The following is a 17,047-nucleotide window of genomic DNA, read 5'->3' on the forward strand; positions in this document are numbered from 1 at the left end:
CAGCTGTTCTACAAACAACATTGTACCAAACATAATTTACAAACGTATCTTGTTCCTACAGTCAGTCAGTGTAGAGTTAAGTAAAGTTTATCTATTGAAGAGTTGGCCGATTTGCAGACCTTCAGTTTGTTCTCCTTGCGGTTGACGATGACAGCGCTGATCTGCTGATCCATGAAGATGAGGATGGTGACCAGGAGAGCGGGAACGAAGCTGGCCACGTACCACCACCAGGGGTTCTTACCGAACGGCATCACCAGCCAACCACGGTCAGGACGTGTGGGCTGTATCACACACACACACACATTATAATGACATTTAAATATATAGTACGGGTGAACATCCAACTAACACTGGTAATGGTGCGACTAAAACATACTGACTACTATTCAGTGGTAGAAGAAGTATTCACATCACTTATTTAAGTAAAAGTATTAAAACAACAATGTAAAAATACTTCATTACAAGTAAAAGTCATCCTAACTTTAAGTAAAAGCACAAAAGTATTATAAGTCCACCTAAAGTATCAAAGTGAAAGTTATTCATTATGGAGAAAAACTGACTGTGACTGGTTGTAGCTGCTGGAGGTGGAGCTAGTTTCAACTACTTTATATACAGTTAGCTAGTTTAGTCCAGTGGTTCCCAACCTAGGGGTCGGGCCCCTCCAAAGGGTCAGCAGATAAATCTGAGGGGTTGTGAGATGATTAATGGGAGAGGAAAGAACAAAAACAAAGTTCTGATACAGATATTTATGATCTTTTTTTTTCCTCTCAATTATTTTATTTTTATATTTTTGTGAAATATTGACTTTGATCTTGGGAACAGTTATTTAAATTAAACCATCTGTTTAAAAAGAACTGCTTTCAACTCATAAAGCGGAGTTCCAACCACCTGTTTTTATGTACATTTACGATTTAAGCATTAAAAAAGTGAGCGGAAAGGCTGGAAATTTGAGAAAAAAAAGCCAAAATATTGCAAAAAAATGCATTTACATTTTGCTGAGGTGTAAAAGTAGTTGTGTGGATAAACAGATTTAGTGAAAACATGATGATGTACATGAATCATGTGACTTAAACGTCACTGAAGACCTGAAAACATCAGATCTGTGTGAAGCGATGATGAGGAGACTGTAAGCTTCCTCACATTAATACATGAAACAAACAGAAATGTCATATTTCCATCATGTTTTCCCATTATTTGATCTTTGACTGCCGCTCTTTTAATGATGTCATCTTTTTTTGTCCTCTTGGTTTTGTGGAAATTTGGTTAAAAGTTGCACTAAATTAGGATGGAAACTGGGCTATAGACATCTGAAACATAACAAGAGGATCCAACTAGACACTGCTTTTTTGTAGGGGGTCACAAAGGGACCAAAAAGTTTGGGAACCACTGGTTAAATCTTAAAAGATGTGTTGTATTTTATAAGCTTGTCACATGTTTTTTAATGTAAAATCTTAATCAGAGAGTTCTGGAGTAAACATACTTAATTATTTTCTACCACTGCTAACAGACACACATACAGAAGGGCAGTCGTGTGATATAAGCAAATGTATTTACGGTATAAATACACATGTAATTTAGTGAGAAATCAAATACCTTGATCTCAGTTGGAACGATTAGTTTGGGTGTGTCTAACCCGATCAACATATCCAGACCCACAAAGGACATGATTGACATGAAGATGGCAAAATCACTGATTAGCTTCCTCAGCTACACAAACGCCAACACCAAGACAAACAAAGAGGAAGAAGAGATGTGTAGTATGGCGAAGAAGTGAAGGAGAGAGACATAAATGTAGGGGAGGGAGGTGCGTACATGAGGAGATGAAGACAGGAGAAGAAGAAGAGAGACTCTGTAACATAATCATTACGTTATTAAAATCCACATAAAATCAAATGACTGATTAAAAGTGTGTAAAAACAACATCCTTGAGGGAAGAAATGCGTCCAAGCAGTGACATAAAAAGTTGGGGAAAGTTGGAGAGAGGTACTGAGGGAAGACGTGGACCTTGATCTCAGTGGGTACGTGCAGTTTGGGGGTATCCAGGTCCAGCAGGAGGTCCAACCCACAGAAGACCAGGATGGAAATGATGATGGAAAAGTCACTGATGAGGTTTCGGAGCTGGAGCGCAAACAGGGAGAGCAGAGGAGGAGAGAACATGGGAGAGGACCTTCCGCTACAGATAATGGAGGTTTTAACGGTAAAGGTTCGGGTCGGGAGAAGGACGAAGCTTTCAAATGAAAGATATTTCGTGCAGATATTCAGGAGCTTTAAAAGATAAGTCTGGTGATATTCAAATCCCATGAAAAGACCAAAACCAATAACATTAGTCTGTCAATAGTTTCTGACTTTCCTACTTTGTCTGTGGCTCTCAGCTTCAAGCCCATTGGTTCTTTAATCTTTAAAATCGGCTTCCAAATATCAGGCTGCAAACTGAAGTGACAAGTCCAAACCCAAAACCTCTTTAGGAGGCTCTCTGATCTGGCATTTTATAGACGAAACAACTAATCAGAAACATGTACATGCGTAAACGTTTATCAACACCTTTTGGTGTATAGTCCTCTGCATTATCAACACGCCCACAGCCTGTTAACGTAGGATGCAACAATTGCATACGTTGTGGTCACATGCAGGTTATGTAGCATCCATGGTTAGATAGATCTGTCATGTGACTTAATAGAAATTTAGAATGATTCATTTAGTGAGGGTAACTTATATAAGGCTGCAGTCAGCAGAGCAAAATGACAGCACAGAATCTTTTGCTGCATTGTAATCGTATCTTTCACCTTGTTGTTTAATGTGTTTCTAACTTTCAAGACTTTGCTCACTTCTGTTTAGTTTCTTCTTCTTTAACTTTCTGCTATGCAAAGGCTGACAGAGAGACTTCAATCTTTCAGCGCAACACACAGAAACTGGCTACAAAGCCTGCACAACTTCTTTCAAGATGCTAGGTTTGCATCAATGCTCGCAAGCTAGCGAGTAGCTTGCTACATTAGCCGCTACTAGCATAAAACGCCGGAATCTGTGCGCTTAAATGAATCGAGTGGAGTTGCACTGTGGAAAGTTTTGACTAGGAAGAAGAATGTGTGGAATAAAAAGGACAATATCGCTGGTTCTGCTGCATCGATTTTGATCCTTTTTTTAAAAAAAAGGGGTACAGAGGATAAATCGGTGGAGTGCTCTTTTAAACAGCCACATTTCAAGTAGCTGCAACAGATAAAATAACTGTGTCCATCCCTGTCACGCAGGTGCCATAGTTTTCATCCAAGACAAAGATTTTGCTGAAAGGCGATGAGTTTGCTGCCCTGAAATATATTATTTAATCTTTAAAAAGGCAAATAAATGGTGTTTGTTGATGACAAGAAAAATATAATATATCACCAGACTTATCCTTTAAGTTTGGCCACTTTCATGCTTTGGTAAATATCCCCCTAAATTACAAGAATCCAGCATTTCACATGCAGGTTTACTTTCTTTGCTGGCTGGGAGAGTCTCTAACAGCATTAAAGCCATCATGCGAAAACAACTTTGCCAAAAGTCGTTGAGTCGACTGTGAGGCCGTCTTACCTTTGTTGGGAAGTAGCGGCTGAACTTGAACTTCTTGAGAGAAACGGTCATGGAGTAGGTACCAAAGAAGAGGATGAAGGACATGAGGGCCAGATCAGGAACATACTTACAGGAGTTCCCCACCAGCGTACCGCTATACTTCACACACTCTTTCTTACTCAGCTGACTCCAGTCCAGGTCTGTCAAGTTAAACTGCACAGACAGGACGAGGGAGGAAGAAGAGGAGGAGAGCCGGGGACGGGGAGTTGAAGACATAGGTTGGTGAAGGTGGGTAGAGGCATGGAGAAGAAGCACAAACAAAAAGAGAAAAGACAAGCGATAACAGAAGAAAAAATACAAAACAAAAGAGAAATTGGAGCCATAATCCTCGTTAAATTGTCTGCAATTACTGTTATTTCTCATTTACTACAGTGCAATAATTTAGTCAGTTACCTTCACACACATGGGAATAACAATAATTAATGTAAGCGATGCTAATCTGAAGCTCCTTTATCTTCTTTCACTTACCAGCATAGTCATGTTATCATCTGCGAGTGGAACTGAAACATTCAAGCCCAGCGCAGATGCTGAGGAGCAAAAACACAAGAGAGAAAACCAAATGAATGATGGGTAACATGACATTTTATATGTATTAACCAGAATTACTGTAATTAAAGACAAATTAAGGAAAAACTGAACGTTGCAAAAGCAAGGAAATCTTGTTTACACTGAATTACATTGATGAACAACAGCCACGTTTACATCCAAATGTAGAGCCAATGTGCTAACAGTACTCATGCAGTCCTCTGTGAAGGAGCAGCCTCTAACAATGCAATCAGTATTTGATATTTAAAACTTAGGCTTGAGAGTTTTCCTTTAACAACTAAAAGTAAATGTGGCCCATCTCTATATAACAGGTCTACACATGCATACTCACTTTTTCAGACAGCATCCGAAAGTGAAGCAGAAGCAGAACAGAATATAAATCACAAAGTGAAGACTAAATATTTTCATCTAATCACACTGTGAAATATCTTCTCAGTTAACACATTGCATTTATATGAACATGAAGACCTAATGCCTGCTGAACGGCTGTAGAGACGGGAATGTCAGTCTGTCTGTTGGTCCACCAAAATATTTAAACTATTGGAAGGATTGCCGTAAAATTTGGTCCCTCTAGCATCATCAGGTCAAAATTTCAACAGTTTGAATAGTGAGCACCAAATACCTGCAAAACTAAACACATTCCCATCAGCCTCAGCTGTGTTTTTTATTATTTTATTGGTCAAATAATTAAATCAGTTGGCCATTTATGTTAATTTTAGAGGAAAAAAGACTTTTAATCTCACTAATGTGATGCAATTGAATATGATCTCAGTCAGTTATCACAATTTCCTTAAAGCATTAAGAAAACGGAACATGTAAAGAAAACAGAAAAAACAGAGTTTGAAGACTCACCCTGGTCCGGAGCGATGCATTCACACCTGTAGGAAGTGATGTAATCAGGCTTGAAGCCACGGTTGATTGGGTAATACTTAAAGGATCCTACCTGTAGAAAATAAAACGTGTTTTTGTCCTTTAACAAACTTTACATTATATCTGAAGTGTTGTACTGTTTGTCTGTGTTGCTTCGTGTACTTGTAGAGTTAATTTGTAGATGTTGCAGATGTGACAATTTGGTGTTCGTCCATTTTACATGACACTTTGTTACCCACCATCTTCTTAATGGCATCAGAGATGAATATGAAGGAGATGAGGCTGGAGAACCCCTCCTCGGTGAAGCGCGTCATGTACTGGATGATGTAGCTGGCGTCTGACAGTACCAACAAGAAACACTGCAGACACGAGTGAATGCCAATCCACAGACGCAACTCCATGTAGTCTATACCATTATTCCTGTGAGGACAGACAAGAGAATCTATCTATCTTCTGTCTATCTGTTATTATGTGTACTGTGTGTTTTTTTTGTTCTTGTGTGTATCTTACTTGCTGAATTCATAAAGCAGTTTCTCAAAGATAAGAATGGGTCCAGTAGAGCTGAGGATGATGAGAGGTTGGCCACCAAACACACAAAAGACAGTCCCTGCTAAAGCTGTGCCAAGGAAACTCTCCATCACACCCTGGGAGAAAGAGAGAGAGGACAGCCAGAGAGGTTTAAAGAGAGGTGTTGTCAAATATAAGATAAGACTGGCTGGAGGGTTTCTCTACTGGCTCACTATACTTTCAGCTGTGCTTGTTTTTAATCCTTTGAACCGAAGGCTTTTCTCCTTTTTCAAGCTCTTTATTTGGAGACTTTTAGCAGAGTTACAACATGTCTTAACCAGGCATGTCATACGTTGTTATTTACAGAATAAGCATAATGTATAAGAACACATTTTATGAAAAAATTTAAAAAAGATTTGTGCGATTTAAATATTTTTGCCTGTATGTCCACAGGTTTTCAACATAGTGAAAACATATGTATGCCTCTATGACTGAATAAAGGAGATGTCAATTAGTTGCTATGATTAATTGACAGAAAATGAATCAATTAACCATCTTCCAGCTTCTCAAATGTGAAAATGTTCTTGATTTAGTCCTCTATGACAGTAAACTGAATATCTTTGGGTTGTGGACAAAAGAAGACGTCATCTTGGGCTTTGGCAGACAATATGTAAACCAAACAACTAATCAGGATAATAATTGACAGATTAGATAATGACAGATAATAATTAAAATAATTGTTAGTCACAGCCCTAGTGTCAGTGTTCCAGCCTTAATAAAAAAAAAAACTAAAAAAAAACATGGTTTTATTGGGGATAATCTAGTTTCATGGAGTTATGGATGTACTGATAACTATCACTGGATTACTGTGACACTGAAGGAAATTTAAAACATGGTGATTATAAGGCAAGATCTGCATTTTGTTATGAAGAGCATATTTTTTTTTAAACTGACAGCAAACGCGGATTTATGGATGAAGAAGAGAGGAAGAATTATGACCAAATATGGCATAAAAAACCTGGAAATGGCGGCCGGGTATGTTGTAACTACGGTGAACATCGCCACATTATACAAATGTAAGTTATACCTGTGTTTTTTAGCACTAAGCACCAATATACTGTTGTTGGATATAAGCCATCAGTATGTTTTTTGGGTTAATTTAGCAGTCTGTAATGATTTGGTAGCGCGAACGATAACACGAATGCTAATGCTAGCTAATGGTTCAAGTCATTTCCAGTAAGTGCACAACAGCTGTGTTTGATTTGAGTCAACACTACCCTGTAGAAATTTGCGCACTACACCAGTAAGTACATAGTGTACACAGTGTACTACATGAAAGTATACTAACAGAAGTATGTGATTTGAGACACAGCTCCAGGTCCAGGCACTCAAGGTAGGTTTGAAAAAGTAGAAGGCCTTTATGTCAATGGGCTAGAGTCATTCAAAAACACACCAATGCGTGTCAGCTTGCGCATTCTTCAGGGTGTGACACCCTGAAACCTACCTACCTTGAGTGCCTGAACCTGGATTTTTTACGCCATTTTTTGGTCATAATTCTTCTGCACTTCTTCGATATTATTCCCGTCCATGAGCACTGGTGGTTTGAGGGACACCAGCAGCTTCTTCTCTCTTTTACATATGCAGATTTATGGATGTTTACCCGTGACTGGGACATCAGATATATTTCTAATCCTGAAAAGTGTAAGTCAAACTGAATCCAACAAAATGTGTATCATGTCTTATGTGTTCAGATTTGACTGAGTTATGACTCCAGGAAGAAGGATTGTGCTTATTATCGGGTGCCAAGGGTTAAAGACTGGTTACGTTTTTTCTTTCTGTCACCTGGTAATTATCGGTAGCATCTCCTAGCAGTCCTCCAAAGGTGATGGCATTGGTGACGGTGCCCAGGTAGATGAAGAGCACAGCAGAGATGGTCTGGATATGGAAGCCATCGTAGATATCACTACAATAAAATGGCATCTTCCTTTTGATGTCCAGCCATAATCCACCACCAACCCTATCAAAACAAGGTTGAGAACATCATGAATGTAAAACAATAGAGCCTGGACAAACAGCACGTCGACTGAGTTTTGGGGTGCAAAATCATCTAATATGGACATAATCCCCAGGGGTATTGGATATAGTCCTCTCCAGTGCTCCCATACCTCCCAGTGAATTTCAGCTCCTCTCCGAGCTCATGTTGAGCTGGAAGCTCCTCATCTTCTCCTCCAGCTGCCCCACCAGCCGAGCCGTTCATCTGACCCAGCTCGTTCAGGTTCAGCACTGACTTCCTGAAGTAAAACATGGACAGAATAAAACAGAGTAAGCAAACAGAAAAAAAGGTGTCAGGCGACAGACAAGACTAGCTTGAAGTTTGGAGATGTATGGATATTAAATATAAATAAAGTGCGGTTCAGTGTTCGTGCCTCATATCTGCTGATGGAACCTTCTTCGGAGGTTCGATGCGTATTTTGGGGTCCCATTCCCCTGGAGGAAGGACGATCACCTCGTCCAGAAACTCATCAACACCTGCGATCAGGTCGTCACGGTCCCTTGCTTTATATGCAACATCACTGAACAGCTGGTAGGATATAAAGACATAGAATCAAACTAACACATTTGATGTGCGTATGAGTGAAGCCTATCAGGGCGACAAGGTCACTTACATCATCCACCATGAGTGTAGCGATAGCTCTGCCGATCTCGTTGTAGGACTTGGTTTTGCCATGAGGACCCAGCAAGATGAAGAGAAACCTGCGAGGTTAAGAGATTAATAAATGTGAGGAGACACACACTCTAAAGAGAGATAGGAAGGGACACATATCGGTGAGAGATACACACCTGGTGGGTACGGGGACCTCGGTGAGGCCTCCCAGAGTTGTGGCTTGAGCCAAACGAACAAAGGAGACGAACGGTTTGTCCAGAAAATCCACCTCACCAACCAGGACGTTGGACGCTTCAGCATCACGAGGGATCTTCTTCATGAATTTATTCTTCAGCTGGAAGAGGAGAGAGGGTGAGTAGAAATCACATCACATTTGAAGCATATTGCACTGCAGATAACCTGCTAATGTCTGCCATGATCAACCGGCATTTACTATGTGCTGGTGACAGCAGGTAGTCACAGCAGCTGAGCAGAAAATGGCGTATGAGATTTTACGGAATGACAACAAAAGCTACAATCCAACCTGTGCTTTCAGTTGCTTTCAGTTACACATTATTTCTTTGTCATTAACTTCTACCAGGAACTCCTCTCTGGGAATTTTAAAGGATGGTAATGTTGGTCAATTGTTCCATCCACCGCTTCCAGAGTGAAATGTCTTGACAACTATTGGATGGATTGTCCTGAAATTTGATACAAATATTCAAGGTCCTCAGAGGATGAATCCTAATAACCTTGGTGATCCCCTGACTTTTCATCTAGAGCCACGAGCATTTAACGTTTTCGTTATCAGGTGAAATATCTCAACATCTACAACATGGATCGGCAACAAAATGTGTTTCCTGCTGACTTTGGTGAGGCTAATACTGTTTTCTCAACATCTTTTGGATGGATTGCCATGAAATTTGGTACAAATACTCCTGTCAATTAAATATAATGAATAAAATCAGGTCTGCAGGCTAGATCAAGCACTCAATTTAAGTCCACATCTACACTTCGATGTAACAATCGTAGTGTTCATGTGTGTGTTCATTCTGTAATCTTTAAATAACTGCTTAGGTTGTTGTTGTTGACTCTCATATTTAAGATCTGATTCAGCTCCAACATGTTCGGATGTATTTGAGAAGTTCACATTTGGAAGGGGAAAAAGAAGTGAAATCCTGCTACTATAGTTTGTTTATATAGCCTCCGGAGCCGGAGGAAGCTTCCTGAAGCTGACCAATCAGAACAGAGTGGGCTCATCAGGAGGCGGGGCCTTAAAGAGACAGGAGCTAAAACGGCCTGTTTCAGACAGAGGCTGAACTGAGGGGCTGCATAAAGGACCAGTAGAAGATAAATAAGGAGTTTCTAACTGGAAATCATGCAAATATATTCTGGTAGAGCCCCAGAATATAAACATATGTCCCCTTTAAACATGAGATCGCTGTTTGTTTCCTGTTTCCAACCGCAAATCAACATTTACATTTTTCAGCAGTGATTTGAACAGTTGTGGTAGACAAAAAACCAAATGATGGAGGTTAATATCGTGGAATTCCACACAGTATAAAATCAAACAACACCGTGTTGCAGCTCTCCCTCGCTGCGCCCCCCCCCTTCTCCTCCCTACCAAGGAAGCACGTGGCAGTGAAGTGGTAGGTGCTTAAATTAAAATCTCTTCGTAATCTGTTAATGCTGCTTTCAGAGTCAATTCACCAACTGGTCCTCTTTCACTCACTCCTAACTTCTTGGTCCTGAAGAACCCTAAACATTTCAATCTCACATACAGCACTATGAGCCAGTTCTCTGACTCACACAAGCTTCAGTTGCCATCTGCAGCTGTATTTTAATTTACTCGTGTAGTTTTTAACTCTTTCAGTAGGCGTTATATGTCATGATGTCAGGTATTGAATGCGTGGTCAGATCAAAGAAAGCTGTAGGCGCCATACCAGCCTCCGTGAACAACTAATTAAACCAGACTCAGGTCACATGTCTGTGTTCATTTCTTGCTTGCTTTGAAGTTCTCGTCAAGATATTTACCCGAGTAGCAAACACACACACACACACACATTAAATTACTGCTGCTGGTTAACAATGAACACAGCAAAACAGGCAATTAGTTTGTTGCTTTGTCTCACTTTTCGGGGAGAGATTCAAACAATTAAGCTCGAGAAGAAACAGCAGAAGCTTAGAAAATCTGTACAGAAACACACAATCGTCAACACACACACGTGTGGAGGTACATACACACACACAGTTTAGTAAAAATCCCACCTCAGCTACCAGGCTGTGTGGATTAGAAGGATTAAGTAGTTCTGCCAACTCTGTATATGCTTTCTCATAAAACGAGGCTCAACTTTTCATAAAAACACAAACACAGCAACATGCAAAGAAGCACAAACTTTATGCCATCTGTTAACTGCAGAGAACTGAATCAATCTATTGTTATTTTCCCCTCAGGCAACAGGAGATTAGTTGATGACGAATCAATAGCAGGAGATTTTACTTTGTCATTTCTGTTTTTGTTTTTGTTCTTTTCTTTTTCATTGTTATTACTCACAAACTTCAGCTCTACAGACTATATATGTCTAGATTGCACATTGTTATATATATTGCAAATTTACATTGAACTATTCTGTCATTTTTCTTCTTCTTATGCACATTTTTTCTGCACATACGTTGAGTTTCAGAGCAGTGTGAACGTCAGAGTCCACCAAAAGTGCACCAAGCTTTATTCACCAGATGTTTTCAGCTACTGGTCTTCATCAGGGCGGTTACTTTATGAACTCTTTTTTCCCATCCTGATAAAAACAAGATAGCTTCTTATGCACAGTTCCATACTATTCACTCCCACTACTACTTCAAGTTTTTTTGCACTATAAATTGCATATTACACTAATTTTGCACATATTGCAAATACTTTGTGTGTATATTATTCTCATAATTATAATCTAGTTTTTCCTTTTTTATTTCTTCCTTTAGTGCTACTTTTATATACTTGTTTTATATACTTACTGTTCTATTTTATTGTCTATTTTAATGTTTTATATGGTCTAATAAAGTTTGGGAATCGCTGCCATAGAGCTCCACTGTTGTCCAAAAACTATTAAAAACATGTCAATGAGCCATACCTTCATCACCATGAACACACACACACACACACACACACAAACACACACACACACACACACACACACACACACACACACGCCGTCCTGCTGCCAGAAATACTCACTAGAGCACCAAATGTGGATTCATCCGCCGCTGGAAATAGTCCCCAACAAAAGCACTATTTCCTAAAGTGTTCAGCTGTTTTAGGGAGATTTTTTTTTAAATGAAACTTTATATTGTGTGATGTGTGTTTTTAAATATTTATGTCTTCAGTAGGAACCAATGAGCTGAGTAGGGAAGTCAGAAAATACTGAAAGATGGACTAACATATTGTTGGTTTTGGGGTTTTAATGGGATTTGTTGACAATAAGCAAAATATAGATTATCGCCAGCCTTAGTCTTGAGTATAATCTTGTGAATCCCTCATAAAAAGAACAAACATGCTCACAAATCCACACACACAAAATAATAAACATTTACCTGATCTGTGCTCGGTGTGTCTGAAATATCGTTCATGCTTCGGCTCTGGGAAGGATCTGTAAATGAACCACACACTTATATTTGATATCTGAAACACACAATATGCCATCCTAAGCAATAAGGAAAGAAAAAAAGGTGTTTCAGAACTTGAGTTTTATTGTTATAACCGAGTAAAAGATGCACATTTGTTCCAATTAAAGGCTTATTAGAGCAACAAAGAGTGCATTCAAGGATGTTTGTTCAAAATTTGTGCTAAAACGTCACCGAGACCAGTTATTTCTGTGGAGGATTAAGTTCTAATGACCCATTTCCCTTTTTTTTTCTCCTCAAAGCAGATTTGGGAACAAATAAAATTAACAATGAGGTGAGAACAAGAACGTACCACACAGAGCCCCCCCCCAAAAAATCCTTTCATAATCCCCTTTATTCACATAGATTCACAAAATAAATCAGTAAAGGTGCACACAATAGGACCAAAATCTCTTAAATAAACACATATTATATCTAACAGTTCATATTAATGTAGAATGTATGCACACAGAAAGCCACCTAACGTGTTGAAATCATGCAGTAGCTGGGAGTTAGCTGGGATCAGTGTTAAAAAAATTTTTTTTAAAAACAAACATAGAAAGTAAAGCAAATAAAGCAAAGACGTAAAGGCAGTTTTAGTGTGTCAGTGGTGGAAGAAGCACTCAGACCCTTTACTGAAGTAAAATAAAACATTTATATTTAAAGTACAAGTAAAAGTACTGAAGTATTATCAGGAAAATGTGCTTGAAGTATCAAAAGTAAAAGTACTGTGACTGATATATTATTATATAAGAAATTATTAGATTGTTAATACTTAGCTAGTTTAGTCCAGTGGTTCCCAACCTAGGGGTCGGGCCCCTCCAAGAGGTCACAAGAAAAATCTGAGAGGTCGTGAGATGATTAATGCAAGGTTCAGACTACATAATCTCGTCTGATAAGGTGTCACTGTGTCAGATTAGGAGATTATAGAGTCATAAACTCTCGCCGAGAGACATGAAAAGAGTACATGTTGGTATCCGACCAATCATAGCTTGCCGTCTTTCTACTTTCTTTACTACTTGTGTGATGTCATCAGAAGGAGGTGCCAGTGACCGACTTCCAGGAACAAGAATGTAAACAAATAATGGCGTTCGAAGCAGTTTGTATCATACTGGCTGTCTGGTTGCCATAGCGACATGAACCTCACAGCTTCAGCAGCACCAACAACATCGTTCCTCTTTTGCCTCAGTATGTTTATAGTTGCGCCCAGAAGATTGGTTAACGTCACAGAGCACATTGTGGAAGTTGTCGTAAAAAAATTCTGACACGCTAGTCTTTCTGTCAGGACATCGTGAGGCGTCCCAGATGCAGCATCGATTGTCATCCACTATGATACACTACACAGGATAAAACTGAATAAATTGTTGCGCCCGATGCCCATTTTCGGTCTTGATGGCCTACGACTGTCTGGTTGGGCTATTATCATGTAGTCTGAACCTCTCATAATGGGAGAAGAAAGAAGAAAAACAAAGTTCTGCTACATAAATTTGTCTTTAATTTTTTTTGGAGTTTTCTCTAAACTTTCATTTTTTGTGAAATATTAGAGAGTTTTTTTCTCTTTTACCTCTGTTTATGTTTACAGTTTCACTAGTTTATCTAGTCCCATCTTCACTAATCCAGAGGTTGTGATATGTAGCACGTTCCTGCACATGCTCAGTGGCGTCTGCCTTACACAGAACTACTCTCCGGAGACTGAAAACGGGACGCTGTTATTAGTCTTTGGATCCGTTTCTAAACAAACTAACATGACCAAACTCTTCATGATGAAGGAACATGTCACCCAGTGCAGCGATGTGGCTCACTGACGTGTTTTTAATAGTTTTTGGACAAAAACGGAGGAATAAGATATATCAGGCTTTGGATAAACACACAATACTTGTTAGTAGATCAGAACATTGTTGATTTGGGTCCAAACATGGGCCAAATCCTTTAAGTCCAGTACTTCAGTAAATGCACTCAGTTACCTTCCACCACTGGTGTTTATATGGTAAAAAAAAAAAAAAAAAGCCCTTTTTGTGTGTTTGTGTGTGTGTGTGTGTGTTCAGACTCACGCAGGCGGCCAAGGCTGCTTGACTGCCGAGAGCGTAGGTCTTCTGTGGAGCGATGGATCCCAGAAGCTGAACTAGTACTACGACTCAGATTAGTCTGAGGACTACGGTCTGACAGAGCGGCAGCAGAAGATGACGGATGACAGAAGAGACGATTTTTTTTTTAGGAGGGAAGGTGAAACAGGTGGCGATCGACGTGGCAGAAAACAAAGGAAGCATTAGGATGTTGTTAGAAGGTTGGATTAAAGTTGCGCGACAGAACTTTGGTGATTGGTATGTTATAAATTAATCCATTAATAGATTTAAACACAAAGAAGTAGCTGTGTATGTGACACTCACTGGTAGCAGTGTTGGAGGACTTTCCCATGTCTGCCAGCGAGCGGTGGATCGGCTTCTTGGTCTGGTGACGGTGCTTCCTGAGCAACACGAAGATGATCTTCTCCTTCAGATCCGGATTAACGAGACCGTCAGCTATCTGCCGATCCACGATCTCCTCTGGAGTCAAAATTACAACCCAGTTAAATTAACAATATCTGTGATTTTACATTGTTTAAACCATTTATTACATATCAAATAAGTATCATATCGGACCAAATATAAGACAATGTTTAATTCTGGTGTGAAAAAGTGGGCGTCGTCTTATATTCAAGGATGAGACAAGCTGCAAAAAAATAAAAATACTTTGCTGCTAGTGGTGAGAGAAGCTCCAGCAAGATGTTGGAAATATTTTAAAAAGTATGAAATCTTTGTGAAGTTTGATTTGCAGCCACTTTTCAAAGTTGCACTTTGATTGATTCCCATCAGCACGTTTTCTCTATGCTGCAAAAACAGTATTCTGAGTGTGTATATAATATTTAGGACATGTCGTTTAATATTAATATGTAGGATGGAACTGGGACACAGTGTTTGTTGCTGGTTTCTCCTCAGCATTTCACTGTAGGATGACTTCATCACTGCAGTAGTTTCCGGTAGAACAACAATGATTAGTTGATTTTCTGGTTCCAGATTCTGAAATATGAAGATTTGCTGTTTGTTTTTATCATATATGATAGTAAATTGAATGTTTTTTGACTGTTGGTTGGATAAAACAAGCAATTTAAGGACACAACTTTGTGTTCTGTTTCACTTCTTTTTGACTTTTTTTTAATAAACTAAACAATTAACCAAGAAAATAATTGGCCAACTAATCAACACTGAAACTAATACTTTCAGGTAGCAATGACTGCAGTGCAAGTTCACCAAAACAGTAAAGGCAATTCATTTTTCACTGTGTGATTATCTCTGTGGAAAAAGTAGTAAATGTATTCAAATACAAAACATATTGATCTGAGTGGGATCTTCGTCAGGTAAAAGTGTATGTAGTAGGGATGTGCAGAGAGCCCAGTATCTGTATTTGTATCTGTATTTGTTGAGGCAGCAAAATTATTTGTATTTGTATTCGAATAAAGGTGGAAAGAGGCTTAAAAATCCCGTTTTTGTTTTTATTACGCTTATAATTTTAGAAAATTAAAGCGTTACAATAAGTGTTCATGAATAAACTACCTTACGAAGAAGGTCCCCACACCGGGTCTCGAACTGGAGTCTCTCAGATCATAGACGACTGCGCTGACTACTGAGCTAAAACTTTACTTTTCTTCCCGAAAACAAATAATTTTTAAAATATTTGTATGAAACAAATATTCCTAAAAAAGCCCACTATTTGTGCTTTGCCGAATAACGTATTTGTATTCAGGCACACCCCTAGCTTATAGGCAAATATTTGCCTATAAGCTAGTTTCATCTTCTTAAATGTGGGGATTTACTGCTTTTGTTTGTCACATGTGACAGTAAATTGAAAATCTTTAGGTTTTGGACTGTTGGTCGGACAAAACAAGCAGATCGAAGAACGTGGGCTCTGAAAACCACAGGCTCTGGGAAGCTGTGATGGTCATTATTAGACTAAACAATTAATCAATGGTGAAAATAATTGTTAGTTGCAGCCCTGATGATCCAGCTTGGCTTAAAAAGGTTGTCTTTACTGCTTTTTAAATAACTTTGCACCTTCTGTACGTGATGTTTGTATAATTATACCTCTTCAATTGCTTACTCACCTCAACCATATGACTAAAAAAAAGTGTCTAAAACTGAACTAAACATGGTGAGCTTCTGGTCTTCTAACCAGGTGTTTGATCAGTTTGTTGCTTGTGTTGGACTCACCCACTATCTGTGGCAGTGAGTATCCATCCAGGTCCAGCAGAATGCTTCCAGTCTGCAGACAAGTCCTGAGCTCAAACAGGCTGTGGAGGGTCAGCGTGGACACATGAGGCTTGCTCCATCTTTCTCCTCCTTCCTCCACCTTCTCCTCAAACTTCACCCACCTACAGAGAGGAAGGAGAGCGGTAAATGTGGTGTTGTTGAGAGACAGAATGATTGATCTGTTCGGGCTGTTGGGTGCCGACCAGCGGGATGCTCTTACGTAATTTAAACTGTGCGGCTTCAATCACATGAACGTCTGCAGAGTTACAGTCCTGTCAACCAGCGCCGGATGTTTTAGTGCAACCTTCAACCCCTGAATCCAATCAAAAGTGACCCCAAATCCTAAACTAATGAAGGTTCTGACACACTGCTGATGCCGCCACATGTGTGCAATTGTGTGTGTATGTGTGTTTGTGTGTGTGTGTACCTTGCAGACTCTTTCCACTCTAATTCATCCCCCTCATGCTGTAGTGTGTCCATCTCAGTGAAGAGTGTGGGTGTCGGGGTGCTGTCATCTTCCCCCAGTATGTGACGCAGCCGCTCCGCTGCAGGAGACACTAGAAGATGGAGGACAAACAGGAGACAGTTTCAGATTTGCATTAATTTAGGTTTGATCCATGTCAGAAGCAACTTATATCAACTAAACTGACATGAACACGTGCTAAGATGAACGCTACAATAAGCATGCTAAACTGGGATTCAGGAGTTGAGGCAATATTATGAGATGTGAACAACACTTTGGTCCAGAAAGCAAGATGATCAACAACAGGTGTCAACATCAACAAGAAAACTGACAAAATCGACTTTCTTTCAGGCTCCACCATTAGGATGAATTTGACATTTTTATTCTTGCTAGTGGCATGACTCTGGGGATGACAATGCTGGTTGCTAAGTCTGCTAAACCAGACTGAAATATCTCAATAATTGTTGGATTATAAGA

General features: G+C 39.4%; 1 protein-coding gene across 9 annotated transcripts in view; it reads right to left on the reverse strand.

The window, feature by feature from the left end:
* slc4a5b (solute carrier family 4 member 5b) overlaps nt 1-17,047 on the reverse strand; it is a 39,805-nt gene that overhangs the window by 11,516 nt on the left and 11,242 nt on the right. For 6 of the 9 annotated variants that reach the window (XR_006092685.1, XR_006092684.1, XR_006092687.1 and 3 more), the window contains 18 exons: nt 16,535-16,664; nt 16,069-16,229; nt 14,212-14,367; nt 13,876-13,983; nt 11,756-11,811; nt 8,368-8,525; nt 8,193-8,280; nt 7,953-8,107; nt 7,692-7,817; nt 7,369-7,543; nt 5,530-5,663; nt 5,259-5,439; nt 5,002-5,092; nt 4,072-4,130; nt 3,565-3,756; nt 2,005-2,118; nt 1,594-1,707; nt 120-281 (listed from right to left, as the gene is read on the reverse strand). Coding sequence is in view for 1 of the 9 variants with exons in the window: in XM_042396136.1 (XP_042252070.1) it covers nt 120-281; nt 1,594-1,707; nt 2,005-2,118; nt 3,565-3,756; nt 4,072-4,130; nt 5,002-5,092; nt 5,259-5,439; nt 5,530-5,663; nt 7,369-7,543; nt 7,692-7,817; nt 7,953-8,107; nt 8,193-8,280; nt 8,368-8,525; nt 11,756-11,811; nt 13,876-13,983; nt 14,212-14,367; nt 16,069-16,229; nt 16,535-16,664 (2,360 nt within the window). In the remaining 8 variants the exon portion in view is untranslated. The remainder of the gene's footprint in view (nt 1-119; nt 282-1,593; nt 1,708-2,004; nt 2,119-3,564; nt 3,757-4,071; nt 4,131-5,001; nt 5,093-5,258; nt 5,440-5,529; nt 5,664-7,368; nt 7,544-7,691; nt 7,818-7,952; nt 8,108-8,192; nt 8,281-8,367; nt 8,526-11,755; nt 11,812-13,875; nt 13,984-14,211; nt 14,368-16,068; nt 16,230-16,534; nt 16,665-17,047) is intronic. The other 3 variants (XR_006092686.1, XR_006092688.1, XR_006092689.1) reach the window with 3 other exon arrangements.

Source organism: Thunnus maccoyii, chromosome 19, assembly GCF_910596095.1.
Source record: "Thunnus maccoyii chromosome 19, fThuMac1.1, whole genome shotgun sequence".
NCBI lineage: Eukaryota > Metazoa > Chordata > Actinopteri > Scombriformes > Scombridae > Thunnus > Thunnus maccoyii.